This window comes from Saccopteryx bilineata, chromosome 3, assembly GCF_036850765.1.
Source record: "Saccopteryx bilineata isolate mSacBil1 chromosome 3, mSacBil1_pri_phased_curated, whole genome shotgun sequence".
Classification (NCBI taxonomy): domain Eukaryota; kingdom Metazoa; phylum Chordata; class Mammalia; order Chiroptera; family Emballonuridae; genus Saccopteryx; species Saccopteryx bilineata.
The window spans coordinates 7,040,275-7,064,213 of NC_089492.1; the positions used below are offsets into that span (position 1 = coordinate 7,040,275).

General features: G+C 54.4%; 2 protein-coding genes across 4 annotated transcripts in view; one reads left to right on the top strand and one right to left on the bottom strand.

Annotated features, from left to right (window-relative positions):
- The window catches only part of SLA (Src like adaptor), a 36,920-nt gene extending 19,176 nt beyond the window's left edge, over positions 1-17,744 (top strand). For all 3 annotated transcript variants that reach the window (XM_066265626.1, XM_066265628.1, XM_066265625.1), the window contains 6 exons: positions 3,431-3,530; positions 4,351-4,437; positions 7,221-7,324; positions 9,872-10,003; positions 14,027-14,159; positions 15,056-17,744. In XM_066265626.1, coding sequence (XP_066121723.1) covers positions 3,431-3,530; positions 4,351-4,437; positions 7,221-7,324; positions 9,872-10,003; positions 14,027-14,159; positions 15,056-15,269 — 770 coding nt within the window. In that variant the 3' untranslated portion in view covers positions 15,270-17,744. The remainder of the gene's footprint in view (positions 1-3,430; positions 3,531-4,350; positions 4,438-7,220; positions 7,325-9,871; positions 10,004-14,026; positions 14,160-15,055) is intronic.
- TG (thyroglobulin) overlaps positions 1-23,939 on the bottom strand; it is a 224,387-nt gene that overhangs the window by 72,610 nt on the left and 127,838 nt on the right. Inside the window, exon 40 of the mRNA XM_066264615.1 lies at positions 21,981-22,183. Within this exon, the coding sequence (XP_066120712.1) occupies positions 21,981-22,183 (203 nt within the window). The remainder of the gene's footprint in view (positions 1-21,980; positions 22,184-23,939) is intronic.

Genomic DNA, 23,939 nt, shown 5'->3' on the forward strand with positions numbered 1-23,939 from the left:
GAGCTCAGAGTCTCGACCTCTCTGCCGACCCCTGGTCTATGTCAAGGCCCTATCGCCGTCCCAGAGAGCGAGTGCCGACGTGGCTCCCGTCAACACTGTCTTCCAGGGCCGGGGCGGGGGTGGTTCTGAGATGTCCGCCCGCACGCTGCCTGCCACCAGTCAGGTCTGCTTCTCCCGGCTGCTTTACAAACAGCGGCAGGCATCCGGAGCCCAGGAGTCCGGGGTCCGCTCCACATGCTCATCCAATAGACCTGCCGCGGGCTCGCTTGGCGGTGGTGCTGGCCCGGGGCTGAGCTGGGGATCCCAAGACGGCTGCTCCTGGAGCTGAGGACAGGCATTCCCCTGACAAGTCACACTAACTCAAAACTACAACCTAACCCGGAGCAACTGCTTCAAAGGAGAAGTGCGGGGGCGAGAGGGGGTCAAGCAGGAAACCTGCCCTCGGGGAGGAGACTTCTGAGTTGATCCAGGCGGGAGGGATGAGAGAGGTGTGCACCCCCCCCCCCCCAGAGCCGAGGGCGCAGGCGCCGAGGATGTGGAAACTGGCACATCAGAGAAAACAGAGCTGCCCATCACCCTGCTCTGGAAGCAGGGTGAGTGGTCTGCGCATGCGCGGGGCCGTGCATCCAGAGTTCCACCCTGGAGGCGGCGTCCAGCCCCCTGTTCCCAGAGAACCCCAGGTCTGAGCGGAGAAGGCTGCGTCCGCACTCAGCCTGAACGAGTCAGCCTCCAGTGGGGGCCGGGCGTCCTGGGGAGCCACATAGACCGTGTGCACCAGGCCCCCTCCCCAGCGGGGCCCCCGCTACTGCGAGGGCTCGTGCCTCATATTGTATCTGCAATTCCGAATTCTTTTTCTTAAAGAGGCCCTCCTAATTTGCATAGTCTTCATGCCCCATAAAAATCTAGATCCATCTCTTCTTAGAACTGAGGACGTCTGGCTTCAAGCCCAGCACACAGTTCCGCGGCTGACACGACTCCTGGTCACAGCCCTGATCCCTGTCGGTAACACCGTGAATCACTTTGGGTTTCTATCTCTGCGCTGTACCCAGGGATGGTTTACTGACTCTCTGCAATTCCACTTCCCCAACTGACAGTACATTTCAATGAGCTGTTTCCTAGAGATAACTTGCTTCTGATTCATTTATTAGTGATAAACAAATCATGTGTCAGAAAAAACAAAAACCCCTCATTCATCTTCCTTGCACGGTCTAGTCCTTACGCTATCTTTTGACTTGGTCTGTCTGGGAACACCGTGAGTTGGAAACTGTAGGGCATATGAGGTATCAGAGGCAGAGTCTACGTATTCCCAGCATGGAAGTGTCTGGATCCTAGAAAGTGGCCTGTCTGGGCCACCCACCCTGCCATGCCGGAGTCCTGGATTCTCCAGGTTCTCCTGGGCTGAATGGGGCTGGGAGTGGCTCCTCCCATGACTACTTGAGTGTTCTCTAGAAGGTGAGCTCCGTCAGGGCAAGGAGGCTGGGTTTGCTGGGTCCATCATGCTTGGCCCATGGGAAGGTACTCGGGGAATAAATGCCGATGCACGAATACATACGTCACCCCAAATTTTGATCTCTGATGCCCGGCCAACAGGTGGAGTGATAAACGTCATAGCAAGCAATGACTATATTTGCTGATTCATAAGATACCCGAATATTACGCTGAATCTAATGGGCCCGAATTGAGGCAAATCACTCAGGCTACGAAACCAGGATTTTGCTTACTGATAAAAAACAAACCCATATCTCATCACTGCTATCTTTCTTCTACCGCGTAAGAACATGACCCAGACAGCATGTTCTCCTCAGAACTTCGCCAGAATTACTTCCAGTATACATACGACGAAAAGTACTCAGTTTTTCTTTTACCCCTCCCCCACAGTCCCTTTTAAATAGATCTCCAACATGGTGCCTTATGTCCTACAAGGGAGAGGTGCTTTATCGAGTTTCAGAGTTAATGTTTGCCAGTTCTGGTGGGTCCTCAGAACTCCGGTTCCTAATCTCCAACACCCCACAGTGTTGCAAGCATGGGACCATCAAGGCCCAGAGAAGGCACCCAGGCAAAGACAATAAGAAGGGATGTTTTTATTTATTTATTTATTTATTTATTTATTTATTTATTTTAGAGAGGGAAGGGAGGGGGTGAGCTGGAAGCATCAACTCCCATATGTGCCTTGACCAGGCAAGCCCAGGGTTTCGAACCGGCGACCTCAGCATTTCCAGGTCGACGCTTTATCCACTGCGCCACCACAGGTCAGGCAGAAGGGATGTTTTTATTATTATTATTTTTTTTGTGTGTGTGTGTGTGTGTGTGTGTATTTTTCTGAAGATGGAAATGGGGAGAGACAGTCAGACAGACTCCCGCATGCGCCCGACCGGGATCCACCCGGCACGCCCTCCATGGGGCGACGCTCTGCCCACCAGGGGGCGATGCTCTGCCCATCCTGGGCGTCGCCATGTTGCGACCAGAGCCACTCTAGCGCCTGAGGCAGTGGCCACAGAGCCATCCCCAGCGCCCGGGCCATCTTTGCTCCAATGGAGCCTTGGCTGCGGGAGGGGAAGAGAGAGACAGAGAGGAAAGCACGGCGGAGGGGTGGAGAAGCAAATGGGCACTTCTTCTGTGTGCCCTGGCCGGGAATCGAACCCGGGTCCTCCGCACGCTAGGCCAACGCTCTACCGCTGAGCCAACCGGCCAGGGCCCAGAAGGGATGTTTTTAGAGCCCATTATCATGTATAGGGCGCTGCCACATAAGTTCAAGTTCATCTCATCGCATAAGGACCCTAGGATGAGGTAGCATTAGCTCCATTTTCTTTTCTTTTTTAATTAAAAAAAATACATTTTTTTTTTTTTAGAGAGAGAGAGAAAGGAAAGAAGAGAGAGAGAGAGAGAAAAACATCCATTTGTTGTTCAACTTATTTATGCATTCATTGGTTGATTCTTGTTTGTGCTCTGACTGGGGATCGAACCTGCAACCTTGGTGTATCTGGATGATGCTCAGTCTAACCAACCGGGGGCTACCCGGCCAGGGCCCATGCTGCATTTCAAAAGTGGGGAAATCGAGTCTAATAGGTGTCCTGGGACTTGCCCAAGATTACATGTAAGTCAGTAGACATACGGGAAGACCCTGAAGGTGGCTCTTGTGACTTCAACTCCAGGACCTCAGGATCCCTGCTTCTCAGAGGATAACCTCAGGGCCAAGGTGGTTCCTTGAGAATGGGGTGGGCTGCCTGACCCTCGGCGTTCCTTCAAGCACCCCTGAAGAGAGGAGACCCCTGAAGGGAGGAGGGCCCGCTGTATAAGTTGCTATTTCAAAATCAGTCAAGTGTCTCTAGCTGAAAAGTCCCCAAGAGGGCCTCATCCTTGCACCCGCCCCTCCCAGGGCCTCCTTTGAGCACCTTGTAAGGAAGAACACCCCTCGTCTCTGTTTCCCCAGGATTGGACAGCGACTTCCTGGCTGTGCTGAGTGATTACCCGTCTCCTGACATCAGCCCCCCAATATTCCGCCGAGGGGAGAAACTGCGTGTGATTTCTGAGTGAGTTAGCTTTCAAAAACTTTTTACAATACCCCCCTCCCTAAAGGATAAACTTGATTTTGGGGGGGCTGTGTGTGTGTAGGGAGGGGGGAGATCATTAGGTTTTAGTGATAGCTGTCCCATTCCATAGGAGTCCTGGTCCTATTGTAAAGTGAGAAATTTGGCTCCGACAGAGGCCTCGATGTGTCATCCTCCTGACTGCTGCCAGCACTCTGAATCCTTCAGTGGCTCCCCACTGCCCACTAGACAACTATTTCAATTCCTTAATCATCCAGACTCAGCTTCTCATTTTAGCCTCACCTCCCACACCACACACGGTCTAGCTGTTACCGGCCAGTGCAGACCCAGGAAGGAGGACTCAGGGCTCTGAAAAAACTTCTGAGGATAAACCAACCGCGCTGCCCTCTGGCCTGTTGCTTAAACCCTCGGGGACAGAGACGTAGGAAACTGTCTCCGTTATATCACAGGGCAGCGCTTTTCACCCACTGGGTGAAACACTGTCACAGGGTATAAATCAGTCCAGCACACGCTTATTTTAAAAAGCCTCCGATTGCAGACCATCAGCTGGAAGCATCAGCTGCCAGTGCCAGATGGTCACTGCCCGTGTGTCAGAAGAGTCCCTGATTAGCTTGGAATGGGGGGGGTACATACTTAAACACTAAATTTTCATATGGAGAAATTTGGGTCAACCGGGCCAATGATAGATCTTTGCAAAGAATGTCCTGACATGCCCCGAGTTAAATCGGACTCCTCTGTTCGTTCATCCTATTCGTTTTGCCAATGAGCCGTGACCCTTTCTGACCTGGTCTTGTTCTTACAGTGAAGGAGGCTGGTGGAAAGCCATTTCCCTGAGCACTGGCCGAGAGAGTTACATCCCTGGCATCTGTGTGGCCAGAGTCTATCACGGGTGAGTGCCTGTCTCAGGTGGCATCAGTGCGGCATGGGATTGACGCTAGTGACTCGGAAGTCTGCAGCAGAGAGAGTCCAGCCGGGTGCGGTGGGAGGGAAGGAAGGAAGGAAGGAAGGCGTTGGTTGGAGGAAGGTGCACCTCTACTATTAACTCAGTTCATAGGGAAGAGTGCCACCTTGGGCTAGCCCCGCCCCCTATCTGAGCCTCGGCGCCCTCCTCGGTAAGACAAAGGGGTGTAGACCATTTCAGCTCTACCTTGGTGTTCCTGGCACATAGCAATAAATACTCTGGAGAGACAGGGGTGCAGAGCAGCTGCTAACTCAGTCTGTCTAGGTTCTAATCCTGCCTCTGCCACCTGACGTGACGGTGGGCAAGTCCCTCAACATTGTGTACCCGCTTCCTGACCTCACCTGTTAACTAGAGCTCATGACACAGAATTATAGAAATGGTAATCTACAATAATATGACCAAAGTATAGGGTTGTTAGGGAAAGGAGATGGGGTCACAGATGGATAGGTCTCGGAACAATGCCTGGTGTCACAGTAGGCACTCACTACCTATCAGCTATATCCGTATCAGAGAACACTTAGCACCAAAAACACTAGCCTGACCTGTGGTGGCGCAGTGGATAAAGTGTCGACCTGGAAATGCTGAGGTTGCAGGTTCGAAACCCTGGGCTTGCCTGGTCAAGGCACATATGGGAGTTGATGCTTCTAGCTCTTCCCCCCTGTCTCTCTCTTCTCTCTCTTCTTCTCTCTCTCTCTCTCTGTCTCTCTCTCTGTCTCTCTCTCTCCCTCTCTCCTCTCTAAAATAAAAAATAAAAAAATTAAAAATAAATTAAAAAAACACCTATCCAAATAGAGAATGAAGCAGGAAAAAAGAAACTTAAAAAAAAACAATCAGGAGGCGTGGAGGTCGAGAAAACAAGCACAGCACTCTGTCCCGCTGGTTGTGCTGGGGGGGTCTTGCAGCATGGAGGGCGGCTCTGCAGGCCACACGCCTGGGCTGCATGTGGCTCACCCCCCCGACTTCCATGCCAGGGCCTTGCAAAGGTTACATAAGATGTGATCACAACCATGTGGAGCTCCCAGTCTAGTGGATGCAGTAGGTGTCCTTAAAATATCAACTAGGAAGAGGCAGTGCGGCACAGTGGTTAAGAAACTGGATGTCCCAGGAAAACACACTTCAATTCTAGCTCTGGCAGTGGCTGACACAGAGTAACGTGAACAAATTAATCACTCTGACCCTCAGTATCTTCATCGGTGAAAGAGAGATAATACTGTCCACCCGTCTTCAGGGGGCGGATACGAGGATTAGATTTCAAGTGCTTAATGTGGTAATTGGTTCATACTTAGTATTCATACATAGCTATTTTTGTTTGTCTTCATTTATATATATATATATAGAATATATAGAATATATATATATATATATATATATATGTGTAGAATTTCATGTCAGGACTTGAAAGGATGTGAACTAACACAGTCACTGTGCCCTGCATCGTACAGAACTAAGGAAGAATTGAAATACTTGGCCGAACATGGCATAAATATCATCTCAACAACAAAGCAGTCTTGGGGCCCAGCACATAGATAAGTGGCATCCGATGTTACATCTGGGGGTCTTCTCCCACACGGGGCTTCAGGAGCACTGCGCCAGCCCCTCTGATGACCTGGGGGTGCTGTGGGGAGTGGGGACAGGGTGGGCAACGGTGGGGCATTACTATTTGCCACAGCATGCACTGATGCTGACCTGGGGATTAAAAGTCAGGGTCTAGGCACCGAAGTACAGAGGCTGTTAAAATAATAATAATAATAATAATAATAATAATAATAATAATAAAGGATGTACAAATGGCTCTGAGCACACACCGGCCAACTGTGAGCAAAGTGTTTCCTTGCAGGCTGAGACCTGGCCAGGCCCGCCTTGTAGAATGGGCCAGGGCCCAGCACCGGGAACACAGACTGCTCTGTGCACAGGGCTGCTTTCTGACAAGTAACTCCCACAGGCCGGGCCGCCCAGGGAAGGTGCACAGTCCACTGGAATGTCGGGTCACAGTGGTACAACTGCCTTTACTGTCATTAGTGTTATTATTATTATTAAGTGAAAAAGAGCAAGACACACATGTGAGTGCCTAGCCATGACAGCTGTAGGTAAAACAGGTTGAAACGGGTGACAAGAAGGAAGCAGGGCCAGTGCCAAGAGGTGCTCGTTGGGTTGGTGCAGTGATGCCATACCTTTCCTTCCTTCTTTCTCTCTCTCTCTCTCTCTCTCTCTCTCTCTCTCTCTCTCTCCTTCTTGTGTCCGTCCCTTCATTTACAAATATACACCAAGCCCAACAACCTGAATGCAGAAAATGAAACTCAGAGAGACAGGCAGAGTCCCTGCCCTCCTGGGGCGATGAGGGAGGGGCGGGTAGTTCGGTGATCGGGGAGACAGCATTAGAGGAACCACCAAACAGGACCCTTGGCCAGTGTTTGAATGCAAAATGGGCACAGTCCAGGCGGCATCTGAGAGACGGGATAGAGAGGGCTTTACGCCTTGGTGTCCTCGTTACCCAGTGCAATACCTGGCATGCAGGAGGTACTGAGGGGTTTTATTTGAGAGATTAAACGCACGGATGAATGAACGACAGAAGAGGCGTTGGCCCCGGTCCCTTTAACTCGCAGCAGTTTTCTGTTAACCGGCCCTGGGTCCCACCCAGTTCCCGGACCCACTGGCCTTTTGTGGGGAGGGCGCTGCAGACGCACGCTCACGGCTGTCTTCCTACTTGGCAGCTGGCTGTTTGAAGGGCTGGGCAGAGACAAGGCCGAAGAGCTGCTGCAGCTGCCCGACACGAAGATGGGCTCCTTCATGATCAGGGAGAGCGAGACAAAGAAAGGTGAGCAGCCCCCGGACCCTCTTTCCTCTCGTGGGTCAGACAAGCAGGTGTGGCTCTCGCTGACTCCTTCACCACAGGGCTCACCTTCCCTCCTCCCACGGAGCACGCAAATCAACCCGCGGGGGTGAGCTCCCAGCGGCCCACACACCGCCGCCCCGCGGGGAGGCCAGCATCCCAGCTGAGGGAGACTAGACACAGGCGGAGGTGGGAGGGGACCTGGACCCACTATCAGGCCCTGCTGACTCCTGCTGGAAAACTTCCCATCAGTTGAGAGAAAAGCAGACACCATGTGGAGGCAGCACCTGGGCAGAGAGTGTGTGGGCTCTGCCCTCGGCCTGGCCGGTTGTTCTCCAGCTCTGAGATGAGGGCGGGTCATTTACATCTCTGAGCTCAGTCTCTCATCTGTGAAATGGGGAGAAAACCCCTCCCTGACAAGGCTGTCCAGCGATTCGGAAGTAATAGTTCCCTCTGCCCAACACGGAAACGCTGGAATCAGATTATCTTCGAGAATCAGGACAAGCAGATACATGCCCTTTATCAAGTCCCTCCGGTCCTCATCGTTATAATTTCCTCACATCCTTTCGCAGTAAGCAGTTCAGTAAAAGCCGCCCACGGGGGGCTTTGCTGTGTTGGGAGCAAGAGTCCCCGGTCTCCTTGTCGCTCACAGGGGACTGACAAGAGGACAGGCTGGGCACGGGGTGAGGGAGGGAGCACCTGCCCTTGAACAGGCAGATGCCAGACGCCTACCCGCCTGGGCCTTCCCGGCCGACGGAAGAATGATAACAACTGTTTAAACACGGAAAACATTTTGCAAGTTCTTGGCCTGCTTCTTGCATGCTCGCAACCAAAGAAGACAGAAGATATTTTGCAAGTTCCTGGCCTGCTTCTTGCATGCTCGCGACCAAAGAAGAGAAAACACGGTACCTGAGCATCTTTTCCAAGCGCCTCTGAAGCGCCAGAGCTGCTCAGTGCTGGGGCCCTGCGCCGACACTATGTGGGGTGTCAGGGACCCCGCAGCAGCCTGATGTGGGGGAAGCAGGGACCCTGTCTATACATATTAAAAAAAAAATAGTCCAGTAGCAACTTTCTCCTCAAAGACCTCACTGTGCTGGAGAAAAGCAAGATCAAAGCCAAAGCACACTTCCTGAGCATGTCCCAGAGTCCCCGAGTCCCCAAGGCGGGGGACCCAGACCCAGAGCCTCGCAGCTGGCGTGGCCAAGGCTGGGAGGGCCCAGCTCGAGGGGTCCGAGCTGACCTAAAAATAAACATGTCGTCAGGCAGCTCTGCAGCTGGGCTGGGCCGGGCGGGGTGGCAGCCCCGCTCCCCTGGGTATGCAAAGTGCTCTGAAGTTTCCACCTGCCGCCCTTGACCTCCTCTCCCCACTGCAAGTCCCCACTGACATCACCAGAAGACACATGTTGGGTAGACTCTGAGGGCAGGCCTAGGGGCCACACCAGGGACGTCTCTCAGAAAGCTAGTCCGGAGGCGTGCTCAGGACAAGGGTCCAACCCCACGTCTGCCATTTCCAAGCTGCGTACCCTCTGGTCATGTCACTCGGAGGCTCTGAGCCTCAGTTTCCCCATCTATGAAGTATCCGGGGACAGGAGCTCCCCAAGGCTTTCTGAGAATTCATGGAGGTGGTGCTTGGAGACCCCTGAGCCCAGCCCGGCGCAAGCAGCGAGGACTCGGTGAGATCAAAGGCCCTCCCCTCTGTCCACTCGTGACCGTGTTCAGCCCGGGAGCCCCAGAATACGGCACAGGAAGGGCCCTTCAATGTGCCCTGAGTCTAATTCTCCAACTTCCATGTGGGCAAGATCAAGGCTGGGACAGGAGCAGGTGCCTGCCGCCCACGGTTCTGCTCTTATTAACCCGTATTGGGTCATCACTGGTGCTGCCTAAGGAGAAATAACACACTTTACATGTTTTTGGGGGAGACCCAGAAAAATGTCTTAACTGCCACTTTTCCCAAGTTTCTGAGAACAACAACCCTAAGTCTGAGGGAGTTAGGACGAGAAAACAGGGGCCTGAGTGTGGGGTCCTCTCAGAGCTGTGGTGGCGCTGGTGGGTTGGGGACGCGACGGCAGCACAAACGTCTTGAGAGAGTGGATTCGGGGAGACCCTGAGGACGACCTCAGATCCTGAGCGGTGGCTGCCCCCCAGCTCTAACCGCTTCATTTAGCCGGAGGATCCACAAAAGGCTGTGGAAGCCCCCCACGTGCTACCTTCACAAAGCAGAGAAGGCCCCTGTGCCTAAAACCTGCACTGCGGGCCCGGTGAACGCGGCACGGCATAGCTGCGGAGAGCCACGCTCCGCGGTCTCCAAGGAGTGAGCGGCGGTCCCCAAGGAGTGAGCGGCGTCCCCGCTGACGGGGTGCTCGTGGCCGCTGCTCCAAAACAAGAGTCCGTGTCTGAGCATCACGGTTGTGTCACAGGGCTGGGAAGAATCTCTCCCCTCCGTGGTGGTGGGCTCCTTAGCCGGCTGCCATCCCCCCCCCCCGGGGGTGAGGACACACGGGAAGCCACTGACTTGTCCCCTCCGTCCCACAGGGTTCTACTCTCTCTCGGTGAGACACCGGCAGGTAAAGCATTACCGGATCTTCCGCCTGCCCAACAACTGGTACTACATTTCGCCGAGGCTCACCTTCCAGTGCCTGGAGGACCTGGTGAATCACTATTCTGGTAAGAAACACTCCATCAGGACCCGAAGGGAGAAGCCCCGCCCCCTTTGCTAATTGCCCCGTGGCGCCCTCCTGTGTAGCCCAGGAGCTCCTGGGTCATCAAGACAGGCCAGGTGATTTACTTCTCATGGCCTGTCCCGCCTCCTCCGTGGGCTCTTCCCATTCACTCAGGCTGTAAATTTCAGGCTATACCAGGGCGCCTGCCAATGCCACGAGAAGCAAGTAAAACACACTGATCTCAAGGTTGCCTGATCTGTCTGTGGAGGAAAGAACTAGTAGTCCAGGATGGCCCTGCATTCACAGCCACAGACAGCCTCTACTTCCTTCCGGGGCGGGTGTGTGTGTGTGGGTGTGCAGGCCTCGGGCTGTGTTCTGAGACGACACTCATTTCCCTTTTTCTGCATGTCAAAATCCTCCTGGGCCGCCAAGCCCGGGGGAACCCGTCCCAGACGGTGTGTTGGGAGTCTCTGCCCCCACAGACGCCAGGCTCCCCCAGGACTCTGCCCGCCCCGCCTTGGGGCCGCGCTAACTGCCTTCTAGTCTGCGCTTCCCAACGAGCTCTTAGAGCCCGGAGATAGTGCTTCACGCGTCCGTATGTCCTTCCTGGACCCCGGGGAGAGGTGGGCATGTTCCATGCTGACCCGGACGGGGGGGTCATCCTCCGAGCCAGTGGACACAGAGCATGGCTTTGATGCAGGGGATGAGACAGTGTGGGGTGAGACGAAGAAATCTGAGTTAGACTGGAAAGTCATTGAATGCCAAGCCAAGAGTGGGGATTTCACCTTATGGAAAAGGAAGAAACAGTAAGAAAGTGTGCTACATTTTTGTTTGTTTGTTTGTTTTTGGAAATGGGTCTGGAACCATTGCGTTCATACCCAGACCTCCTGGGCAATGTGGGGCTCGTCGTTCAGTTCTCTGCCTCCTTTTCTTTGTGTAAGGAGGACGCAGGCAGTCCCCACCTCGGAGATGCTGTGAGATTCATGGAGTTAGTGCTGCACGGTGCTGGGGGGTCAGCACGTAACGGCGGCTCCCACTGTCCCTCAGCTGACCCCCCCACTTCCCCTGAGTACTGGGGGGAGGAGGAGAAATCCTTTCACTTTGTCAGCATCTTCCCCCTTCCAGGTTCAGAAGCTCTGACCTCACTCCCCAGGGGGTCTTTAGGGTGCAGGATTTTTAGGGTGTGGGGGTCTTGAAGGGCATTTCCAGGAGCAAGCAGGAGCCCACGGGCCTGGGTTATCACATCTGGCCAGTGAGAAGTGCAGGTCATGAAGGAGGTGTGGCCCACGGGAGACACAGGCCCACACTTGGCTGTGGGCTCTGTGAGACCTTGGACCAAACTCTCCACCCGTCCCAAACTCAGTTCCCCAGTCACAGAAGGTGGATGCAAACAGCCACCCCCCACCCCCCGTTGTAGTGATCCTTCCACACGCGAGTTCGTGAGATGCGGGCGTCACAGCCTGGCGTGCAGCGGGCACAACATAAATGATCACAAGCATTATTTCTGTGATACCCGAAAGCCCAGCAGCTTGGCTAAAAATGAAAGAGGAAGGGAGTCCTGCAAACTGTCAGCTTCTGCCGATCATGAGTAAAGGCTGGTTGTGGTATTTGGCTTTTAATAACATCATACAAGAGGTGTGCAGACCATAGGTTTTGCATAGACAAACACAAACATGAGAAGGAGGCCACCCCAGCAATGGTGGCCTCATGGACGGGGCAGCGGCCCACGCGGCTTCCCGGCCAAAACCACCCAAGGACGATGCGACAGGGCAGGAACGGGGCTTCCCACTCCACCTCCTGGCCAGGCCACCCGTAGACGATGGCGGCCCTCGGTGCACCCTGCAAGTAACTGAAACCCCGAAACGCTTCCTGTGCTCTTCGGGACCCCACAGTGGAAACAACATGGCCAGTTTTTATCTCCGGTCAGACTCTTCCTCAAGGCAGAGAATCAGAGCAATTGGGCACGAAGAGGTCAGAAAAGACACCTTTGTGTTATACGTTGTTTATATTCGTTACTTTGGGGCCCTTGGGCAAATGACCTAACCTCTTAAAGCTTCAGTTTCTTCATCTATAAAATGGGGATTAAAATGCCTCTTAGAGGGCCTTGGCCAAGTGGTTCAGTGGATAAAGCATAGACCCAGTGCACCAGAGGTCACAGGTTTGACCCCTGGTCAGGGCACAGACGAGATGCAATCAATTAGGTGCACGACTAAATGGGACAGCTAAGGGAAACGAACTGATGTATCTCTCTCTCTATCCCCCCACTTCCCTTCCACCCTCTCTCTCTAAAATAAATAGAAAAAAATTTAATGTCTCTTATAGGATTGTCGTTAGGACCCCCAAACTATGATGGATGGAAAAGTCTGGCATCTGAAGTATTCCTTGCACAGTAGTAGTTAAAAGAACGGAGAGGTTGGGACACAGATGGGATCTAAAGTGTGGCCAGAAAAACAAATCCTGGGAGAAGGGGACCCGTGACGGTAGAGTTGCCCTTGAAAGGTATGAGAGGAATGAGTGTTCTAGAGAGTTCCATGGACTGGGGGCAATTGGACGAGCATGTCCAGACCCAGAGGCAGGGTCGGATTTCTTGCTCCTTCACTGCAGATTTCTGAGCCTCTCGTTCTAAAGAGTTTGATGAGTTGATTTTAGAACAAGTGCTTGGCGCTGAGGCCATGAGACAGACCTGGGTCACATTGCTGAACCTTGAGCAGGTGACTGGACCTTAGGATCCTAGGTCTCCTGATTCCAAAAATGGGTATGAGAGTCCTGGCTGGTCCTGACAGGGGCCCCGCTGAGACGATGTGTGTGACAGGCTAGCTTGGCGCTGGGCTATGTCACATGCTGACGGGCGTTCACGCCCTTTCTCTTTGCCAAACTTTCCTGTTCACCCTAATTGTCAACCTTTCTAAGGAAGGACTGTCACAAAGTCCCCTGCGTGGGCTGTCTGCTGCCCACTGACTGCTTGTCTTTGTGTCTGACTTGGCCCCTCACCCCCTAACCTGGGAGATCATCTCTAATTTCCAACCCATGACAGGTAATTATTTCAGATTCACATCCAATTACGCTCCCTCTGACCTCAGGGTCCAATCTCCCATCTCTTGGCATGAGACCACGCGGGCGGACATTCTGACACAAGGCATTACGGACTGCCACGCTCTGAGAGCCTGGCTTTGCTTCTGCGGCCACACTTTCCTCTTGTCCTTTGGCGAGGGCACCCCCAGAGCTCCATAAATAAGATGGGGGGGGGCGGAGACACCCACTGGTATAGCATGCTTCCTAAAACTCAGGGACGGGCCCGCTTTAGCCAGGGTGGCTCAGTTCTACTGGAGGCCGGCTACGTCTGGCGTCCTCAGCCACTCCATTGCCCCCTGGGGCACGGGAGCACTGGGGTCTTCCACCCGAAGAAGCCCCCTCAGAACTTCCTCACACTATCAGAATGTCCGAGCACAGCCAGGATCAGTCTTTCTGACCACGCCCTGGCAGGGGAAGGGGGCCAAGGGTGGAGGCTATGGCTGCCCACTCCTGGAAAGACGGGGACCCTGGAGCTCGGGTACATCACCCCAGCCGCGAGAAGAAGCGGGTGTGTTCAGTGCTCATCCCCTTTGTGTGCATGCCCAGGGTCAAGAAGAGAGACGTTTCTTCACTTTTTCTCTTCTGCCTTGAACCTTCGCTTTTCTCCTCCTTCTTCTCCGTGCCTTTCTCTCTTTTTTGATCTGCCTTCACTTCCTCCTCTCATTCTCTCTCTCTCTTTCCCTCTTGTTTTCTCCCTCCGTCCTTCTTTCCACTCCAGCTCTCTCTCTCTTCCTCCCTGCCTCCCTTCCTTCCCTCTCTCACGTACCTAGCCCATCACGCCCTAGTGAATGCTGCTCTCTGTGCTTTGGGGGAGTGGGGGTTGTACGCAGCCCTCCCTGCACACAGGAGCTTCTCCAGAGTGGACGGAACTGCGCTGGACGGTCCCCCAGCCCCGCGCCCCGTGCCGGCCGCAGCATCTCAGAGTCACTGACCAGCTGTCTGCTTCCCTCCTCAGAGGTGGCTGACGGCCTCTGCTGCGTGCTGACCACACCCTGTCTCACTCAGAGCACGGCGGCCCCGGCAGTGAGGGCCTCCGACTCACCCGTCACCTTGCGCCAGAAGACCTTGGACTGGAAGCAGGTGTCCAGGTATGTGTGAGTGTGAGTGTGTGTGAGTGTGTGTGTCCTCTACGAACGTGTGAGCCCCAAACCAGTGTGCGAGACTGAGAACCGTGGCCAGTTACAGCCGGCCCTGCTGAAACCTGGTGGTGGGCATGCTGAGTGGGCACGGACCCACGATGGCCCGCTGCCCCTGGGAGGCAGACCAACCTCGGGCCTCAGGCAGTGCGGGGCAGGACCCTAGCAACGCCCTGACAGGTCCTCCAGGCCCCCCAGTTCTGCAAACACTTCCCGAGTGCCCGTTCAGTGCTAGCAGAATAATTTCTAGCTGAGAGAGGCCATCTGCCTTGTCCTGACGGTTAGGATCTTAGTGAGTAACCCACAAACACATCTTGTACAAATTCAATATGATTCTAAACTCACACCAGCAAAATCCTAAGGTGGTGTCATTTGTTTTTTAACCAGGGAAAGGTATCTTCCACTGGTTTGTTTTACTTGGGCAGCAGTAGTAGCATTTTAGGGGTCTGTGCAGTGGGGCGTGGTGGGTTATCTTACTAATTAAGTACTGATCCAGACATCCTATTGGCAAATTCAAGGAAAATGAGAGGTCTAGATGGCATGAGAGATGGATGAGCCTTGTACCTCCTTGTAACCATCATATAAAAAATTATTCATGAAAGTTTGCAGCTAGACATTTTAGTCATTTAAGGATGTACAGGGTTCTGAGAGGTTAGGTGATTTAGCTAAGATCGCACAGCCACAGATAGAAGAAGCAGAATTAGAGTAATGAGTTCAAGAAATTCCGACCCGGCTTTTATTTTGTTTTCCTTTTCTCATTCTCTTGTCCTCTGTCCCTCTCTGTCCCTCCCCCCCCCCCCGCTGTCCCTCCTGCCCCCCCTGCTGTCCCCCCTGGTCTTCACACACAGAATGCAGGAGGACCCTGAGGAAGAAGAGAACCCACTCGGCGTGGACCAGTCCCTCTTCAGCTACGGCCTTCGGGAGAGCATCGCCTCCTACCTGTCCCTGACCAGCGACGAGAGGGCCCCCTTGGAGCGGAAGAAGAAAAGCATGTCCTTGGTGTACAGCGGGAGCAAGAGAAAGAGCTCCTTCTTCTCGTCCCCGCCGTACTTTGAGGACTAGCCCGAGAACAGACTCCTGGGCGTGTGCCCAAAAGGAGCAGAGGTTCGGACTCTCACCCGGGGTCCTGCAGAGGGGCATGGCTCCCTGGACCCGGGGAGAACCTCATGTCTCCCAGACGCCAAGAGAAGAAGCTCCCCGAGACTCAAATTCTCATCTTCTCTCTCCACGCTGTGACACGGGGGACCCCCCCCCCCCGACGTCGGGTCAGTCCTGGGACCTCACGACACATCGACATGCGATGCAGTCGGGCGATGTCTCAGAGGGGCCCTGCTTGTGTGCTATGTGTGTGTGCCAGTCGTGTTTGTGGGCAAGACAGATGCTGTCTCCCAGGAAAGTGCACAGGGACCATCCACCAACACGCCGTCCAGGTGGTCACGCTCTGAGCTCGCAGGGAAACCTCAGAGTGAGAAACGCCCGAGAGGAGGATGAGCCCAACGGGGTGCCCTGGGCAAAGGTCCGGTTTGCCACGTGGCCTCCTGCCTGGAACTTCCTCACCTGGTCTAGAGAGAGAGAGAGACCTCTGGAACGCATCTCTTCTCTCTTCAAGGGAACTCGGTGACACTAAACGTTAACCTTCCTAAGTGACCTCCTGGTCCCAAAGCTGCATGAGCAGGAGTGAGATGGCCTCTCGACTTCTGTGGGGGGCAAGGCCAGTGGGGGGGGGCGTTGCTGGCAGGAGAGCACGGGGTGGGGCTGGGAACCGCACAAGCTTCCCCGTGTCCCAGCCACGCTCTGCTGCGCAGAAAGACCCTCTGGGGCGCGCTGAGACCCTCGCCTCTACGCCTGCATTGACTATTCCTTCCTGATGGCCTGAGGGGCATTGTGCTGCGTCCTGTGCAAGATGTCAGGTCAAAAACAAAACAAACAAACAACACCAAAAAGCAAGAGAAAAACGTGACTGAGGCCCGGCCCGGCAGAGGTGCTCCCCGGGGACAAGGAGAAAAGTATATAAACGAATAGTCTGAAAGTGGGGCGCTGAAGCAGAGATGGGCTCCTGGCGGGTTCCTGGCCCAGAAGCTCAGGTTCCAGCTGGACCTTCGGAGAGTGGAAGGCTCGGTTGGACTGAGGAGGGCAGAAGGCTTTGAGGGGAAGAAAAAGGAAACAAAGAAAGAAAGGAAACTGATAGGCTGGAATTCATGCGCCCAAGTCCTTGATTCCGAGAAGGGTCCGGCTTCCACGAGAGGGAAAGTGTTGCCCCCGGAAGGATGGGAGTTGGACGGGCTGGATCCTGCCTGACATCATCTTCAGAGAAGAGAGAGAAATGCAGTCGAGACCTAGAGGAGGAAAAGCCCGTCTCTCCAGGACCCCCGTCCTTCTAAAAAGGACCTGCCTGTATCGCCACGACTCATTATCCCCTGCTGCAAAGGGGTCCGGGGAGGGGGGAGGACGTGTGACCCGGTATCTCGCGCTGCCCGATCTGAGAGGTCTGCCTGCCCACCGTGCACCTTCCGTCCGTCTGAGGTCACCGCGCCGGCCGCATGTGCACAGGCGTGCACGCGGTTTTCCAGATCAGCGGATTCCGGCGTGTTTACACAAAGGACGTCTGCGGTTTCCTCGGCAACCCCAAAGGGCCGCTTCAAAGGGACCGGCCAACGTGTGGGAAGTGAATGTAGCGCCCTGGACACGGACGCCCAACGTGGGGCCGGGTGACCCCCGCACACCCCCGATGTTTGAACAGTGTCTTCTGTGTTGTTTTCCGTTGTGACTCATGTGCTTGGAATGCGTGGGGAGGCCTTGGAGGGGTTTCTTAGTGGGGAAGCATTACATTTTGCTAAATCACGTATTTATTCCTGATTAAAATAAACCTCGTACATATTTAACCCCTGGCGGGTCAGGAGAGCTTCCTGGGCGAGCCGGGTGGGTCTCAAGTTCTCAAATAAACTTGTAACCAGAAAAGAGACGGAAACAAGAAATAGAACCGGAAGCCTCACCGGTTAGTAGCGCAGCCTCAAGCAGCCTAGGTTTTACGACTTTGATAGCGTCTGCCCACACTGGAAGGCCGGCGTGAAGGATGGGGACAGAAAGAACTTCTTCACCACGGTAATGAAAAGTCCGCCTCACCTCGACACCTGCCCGTGTTACTTCGTGGAAGCTCTGCAGTTTGTTCTCCCAAGAAGTTCTTTCTGCCGACAGTTTTGGGGGCACCTGTGACAGACCAGACGCCGCTCTGGGTGCGGGGGCTGTCGCAGGGAGAACCAGACGGGCTCTCGGCGGTCACGGAGCTTGTCACCACGAGTAAACGGGCGCTTCCTCGCGACAGTGCAGGCCCTGCAGAGAGTCGCCCGGGCTGCCGGGTTGGAGAGTGAGCAGGAGGGGAGCGGTTTACCCCGAGGGTCAGGAAAAGCCTCCCCGGAGAAGGTGACATGGAGCTGAGGTCTAACAGAAGAGAAGCCACAGCCACGTAAAGATCTAGGAAGGAGACCGGAGGCAGTGAGGACGGCAGGTGACTCCCACAGGCGGGAGCTAGGCTGTATGTGGAAGGGTCTGAAGGTGGAGGGGGGGGGTCTGGGGCTGAGTGAGGGGTGGGGGGCTGTCTGGAGGGAGGCAGGGCGGCGCCTGCAGGGCCTGGGTGGGACGGGAAGGAGTGCAGGGTCTATTCCAGGAGAACTGGGACACCACGGGTCGGATCTAAGTAGGGGAGTGACATCATCTCGTGCATAGTTTCACAAGAGGACACTCACTGGCCGCGGTGCAGAAAATGGATTTTCTAAATTCCCGCATGACACTGTCTACCTGACCCACGGTTAGAACAAGAGGCGGCAGAGTTTGAAAATAAAGGGATGGACATGCTTTTGTGCTACACTGAACGAAAGAGAAACCTGTTGAATTTTGAGGTGAAATGAAATCTAAGTGGAAAAAAAACACTTTTTTTTTTTTGCCAAAGGGCAAAAAGCGATTGGCAAAAGGGACAACACATGAGGAAGCCACAGGATGGAACCTAAGTTAACCTAGTATGTGTTTCAAACTATATTAAGTAACTATTGTGGGGACAGACAAACCAGTGACTTTATTTGAACTCCTTAACACAACTTTCAGAAGCTGATGGAGTGAGCAAAGATAAACAGGTCAGCGGAGGGCAGGTTCCAGTGACACTCTCTGACCTTCCTGCCCACAGATAAAGAACCCATCGGGTCACAGCGTAAGTCCCAGGAAATTCTAGAGTCAGCATCCTCCAATGCACCCTCTCTAAAAATAACGCAATAACATTAGAAATCAATTTGCAAAAGAATGGGTAAAAGTTCTATGGGTCTTAAAAGCTTAATAAAGCAAAAGAAAAAGAAAATGCACAAAAGTAACAAAAAGTAAAAATATTCTTGGGTTAAGAAGGAAAGAATGCAGGAAATAATAAAATATAGGCTGGAGGAAAAGCGGGCACCCAGTTGTGAGTACGCCAAGGGGAGTTCATTCTTGTGCTGTCATTAGTTATTAATCATTGCAGGGTTTGCCACACACACTGTGAACCGGCCTTTACCTGGCCGTGGATCACCGACTTGCATTCATTCCCCAAAGCTCGGCGGGTAACACAGAGCACGTTGAAGAGCTACTGATAGTGTAGCGAAGCATTTTTGTCCCTGGATTCCAAAGAGTCTCACGTGCCTCGCGGAGGCTTCTGGGAGCGGTTGTAAAACCTGCTCCCGAATGACTGAACCAGATGGCGAGTTTATTTTTAAATACACCACCATTTGTTCAAACAGATTTCGCTTTCTGAACTTCCCCAAACACCTAAACTCTCCAGAATTTTTAAAAAGAGAACTCTGCCTTCTGGGCCTACTAGGAAGTGTTTTTGGTGTCTTCTGGGTCCCACCGAGCGTCTGGTTTCTGAGAGGGGGTGAGGGTGGGTGGGAGGCTGGGGGGAGGCCTCCAGGATCCACTGAAAGCCAGGAAGGTCTGCTTTCGGCTCCAGAAACTGAGCGATGTTCTGGCTCAGACTCCCGCCCCAAGGACAGAACCCCTACAGAGGGGCAGAGTGAAGGGGACTCGAAATAAAGGGCAAGAAACACAGGAGAGGGGAGGGAGGGGGGATGGATGAGCCTACGGGTCCCCCACTCCCCTGCTCACCCCCCGCCCCTGTGTCCCTGATGCATCATTTATTGTAAGACAGCTGCGGTGGGTGCCTGAGGCCCATGGGGAGCAGGGCACACGCGCCCCGGTCCCCCTGAAGCTTACGTCTCGGGAGGGAGTAGGACTTAGCAGGGGCGACAATTATGTCCTGGTGGGGAACCATGATGAAGGCCGTGCAGGGAAGTGCCGGCCGCACACCCCGTACTGAAGGGGTGTGTCAGCGGAGAAGTCTGGAAGGATGCCCTGAAGGACGAGGATGGCAGGCAGAGAGGGGAGAAGAGAGCTTTATGCACAGGAGGGTGCTCTCATGCCCGAGGCAGCAGAGACCGAGGACCGTGAGGGAGAGAGACGGAGCGGCTTCCTGTCGGGGACAGTGACGATGCTGATGTGACATCTGTTATGTCCAAACAACGCCAACCCTACCCTCCTTAGGACCAAGGGCTGGGCCCCCAGGAAGGCTGGAACAGAGCTAGGGTGGTTCTCTGGCCTTTGAATTGCCGGCAGGTCCAAGGCATTGGTCTCAGCGGTCTCCCTCTTTCCTGAATTTGTGTAGCTTCACGGTCTCCTTGCTGTTTCACGGTCCCCAGCACTGCCCCTCTGCATGCACCCTCCACCCGGCTCTCAGGGACGTCTTCCTAAAGGGAACCAAGCCTCCCGCCTGCCCCAAAGTGCTCTGTTGGCACGGCGATGTTCGTGGTAGCACTAGTCACAGTAGCCAAAAGCCAGGTACCACCCCATTGTCCGTCAACAGATGAATCCATGAACAGAACGAGGTCTACACACACAATGGGATATTTTTCAGCCTGAAAAAGGCATGAAATTCTGATATATGCTACAATAGGGATCATGGATGAACCGTGAAGACACGCTAAGTGAAATAAGCCAGACACCAAAGGACAAATCCCGTAGGATTCCACTAATACGAGGGACCCAGACAGAGAAATTCCCAGAGCAGTAAGTAGGACAGAGGTTACCAGGGGCTGAGGAGAGGGTGGAACAGGCGTCATTGTCTAATAGGTACAGAGTTTCTCTTTGGGATGATAGAAATTAAAAATAAATGTTCTGGAAATGGACAATGGTGACAATGGTACAACTTTGTAAATGTGCTTAAACGTAACTGAACTGTACACTTAGAAGTGATTAAACCAAACAAGCACACAGACAACCCCTGCCCATGGCAATGGCTCCCATGTGCTCAGCAGGAGCCCCAAGGAGTTCAGTGCAATCGGCTGCTCTCTGCACCCCAACCCCCCACCCCACCGCTCGGGGCGTGCTGTCCCCCGCGAGGTCTGCAGTCCTCAGTGCCCTCAGCGACCCCCGGCTCCTGGACTCTGCTGGCACAGTCTCGCACGGTCCCCACATGGCGCCAGATGCACCCTCTCCCGAGAAGCATTTCCCAGCAACCCCTTCCCCTGTGCTTGGTGGAGGCTTCTCGCTGAGCCACCCTGAGACCCTCTCTTCCATGCCTGCTTTCAGTGTCTGCCCCTCACCCCACAGTACACGGCAAGCTTCCTGAGAACCAGGACATGAATTACTTAGCGCGGCACTTCCCACACCTGGCACAGCGCCTGCCAAAAATCGGACGCTCGGTAAAATGAGAAGCTAGTCAACGACAGAACAGTTTTTAGGGTGTAGCCTGTGGTCAACAAGGTTATTTTTCCCATCATAATAATTGTCACAATCAACATCATTATATCATCATCAATATCATCATCATCAATATCATCATCAACATCATCATCATCATCAATATCATCATCAACATCATCATCATCATCATCAGTATCATCATCATCATCACCATCATCATCACCTAGCAGGTGCTTCAGACCATATTGCAGAATCATGAGTGTTGAGTCCTGTTCTTTGCCTTCATTCAACAATCAGCAACTCAGCTGGTAAGACTTTGGAGCTCTGCACCTACCTGCTGGCTGCTGGCTCGGCCGCCTGCCACTCCTTGAACAGCCGTGTGGACAAGCGCCAGGGTCCCCTCCCTCTCCCCACACCTCAGGCAAGGGAACATCAACGCCGTGGAGGGGATTAGTGAGAGTAACGAATCGCCCAGTACTGTCCCGCAGTGAGATGCCACCGGAACTGAACCGGGGGAAGGGGGGACGTGGAGCTGGGGCTGTTGAGGGAACCAGGACAGCTTAAGGGAAGACTTGAAGTTCAGACGTGGAGAGGGTCAGGGAGGCTGCATTCGGGAGTAGATGCGCGTTTGTCTCACTTCGATTTCTCTCTTGTTTTGGGCAACACTGCCAGGTGTGGTCAGCCTAGCGTTGGCCAAACCGCACTGTCATCACTAACTCCCTGCACTGGGAGGCTTCTCATCCTACACCCCGTCCCCTGTGGTTGTCTATGGACAGAGGAGGTCATGGAGCGTTCAGACCGTTAAGCCCTAGCGAGGCACCCCCAGGAAATAGAACTCTCCCCCCTCTGGAATTATTAGCACTTGGGACATGAGCAGACAGCCAGCAGGGGAGCCCTCGGCACCTGGCCCACATGAACACGGACAGACGGCCAGGAGGATACACACGCAGAACAAGGGGTCAGGGAAACCAAGCAATGGAAGCCAACCGGACACAGGAGGCATAAAGGGCCACCTTGCCCGGCCGGCACGCACAGCAAGGTGAAGAACAGGCAACTCACCATCAGCACGGCTCTCCGGAGGAGTCTGGAGTTACCAGCCCCGGTGGCTAGGAGGTGGATGCTGGCCACGTCAGCTCCACCGCGGTCGGCTGCCATGGTCACTCGCCGAGGGTCTCCGCCAAACACTCCGATGTGGGTCTGCACCCAGGTCAGAGCCGCCGCCTGGTCCAGCAGCCCCCAGTTGCCACTCACCTCTCCAGACCCTTCGGAAAGAGGAAGGCCGTTTAACTTTTGTGACATTGCAACTGGAATGTAACGCTCCTGGTGCTGTTGAGCCCATGGTGCTTCGGCGGGACCTGGACTTCTGTCCACGCAGGCCAGGACTCTGGTTACAAATGCAGCGTGGCCAGTGGGGGGAGCATGGGCTGCCAGGGCAGCTGCTCAGATCGGAGGCAGCGTGTGTTCGGGCCACGCGCTGGCTGGGCACCGGGGCGGGGAGGAGATGGAGTTCCAGCCCCTCACCTTCCCCCACGGCCGGTGGCCCTCCGCGCTTCCCCCCAGCAACGGCCGGGCCTGCCTGGCTCTGGAGCCCCGTCCTTCCCACAGCCTCGTCGTCCAGAACCTTCGGGAGCAGTCAGCTATTGAGTTGACCTCTCTTTCCTTTTTTCATAGAATTCAGTACATATACATGGGAAGCTCAACACTATTTTTTTAATGGGATGATTCAGACACACAAAACACACATAGCAAACAATCCTCTTGTCCTTCCCGTTTGGGACCCTACATGGTGATGTCTCTGTGATCCTTCTCTGAATTCCAAGTCTCCTCCTTGTCAATCGGCACCACTAACTCCCCCCAAACACCAGGCCTGCTTGGGTTTGAGCTGAGGCTCACACCTGCTTGGCTGCAGACACCATGCCTTCAGTGACCTCCTAGATGCTGGTGACAGGAGCGTGTCAGTGTCCAGGGCACTTCCCAGCTCCGGGCCCCTCACACTGGCCCAGGAGCACCCCCTGCCCGTGCGGGCCGACACAGAACCGTCTCTGCGTGTCCCAAGCGCCCCGGTGGGCAGCAGGCCCACAGCACCTGGTCTTCTCCTTCACGCGCAATGCCTTCTGCCCCGCACAACCTGCAAGGGTCCCCAACGCCTCTGTCACCTGTGTCCGCACGCCTTCCCCGGGACTCCCGCTCTCTCCATGGACCTCTGCTGCCCGTCTCCTCGGTGCTTATCACCGGTCCCTGTCTCCGCACATGCCTCCCTCCAATGGACTTCCCACGCCGTATCCAGAGCGGTCTTATTAACGTGTCATTCTGATCTTCCCTCTCTCCCTTTGCACGCACACACATGCACACACACACACACACACACGCACACACACCCTGCCCTCTCCCATTGCCCTTAGGACACGGCCGCAGTTTCTGCCGTGTGTTCAAAGTCCCATGGGACCGGGTCAGACTCCCAACTTGAGCCCGTGCTCCAGCCCCCACGCTTCCCATCCGTCACTCAGACACGGGACTGCCACCCGCTCCCAGGCCCGTGCTCGGCACACGTGATGTTCCCTGCCCCGAGCCCTCTCCCTGTCTTCCCCCGCAGACCCCTAGGAGGTCAGAAGAGAGGGGGCGTTCAACAGTCCGCGCATCAGACACGTCTGAGTTGGACTTGACCTCATGCCGGGCGCCGTGCTAGATGCTGCAGAGAGCAAGACGGACACAATCCTGACCCTTGGCGTGCAGCCCCCAGGTCGGGCACAGGATGCAGCTAACTAGCTGGTCTAGACACTCGCGTCCGAGCCTTCACTTCCCTGGAAAGGAACTGGAACTTAAGAGGAAAGGGGTTTGTTTAGGCGAGACACAGTTCCGACTTAAACCCCAACGTACACTCAGAACTTTCTGCCTAACATTCAGTGCAAGTCAACAAACATTTGTTGGCAGAGCTGTCATGTGCAAGGTGCTCTGTTATTTCCACTAAATAAAATCAAAGTGCTCTGTTTATAGAACTGTCTCCGCTCCCCAGCCTCC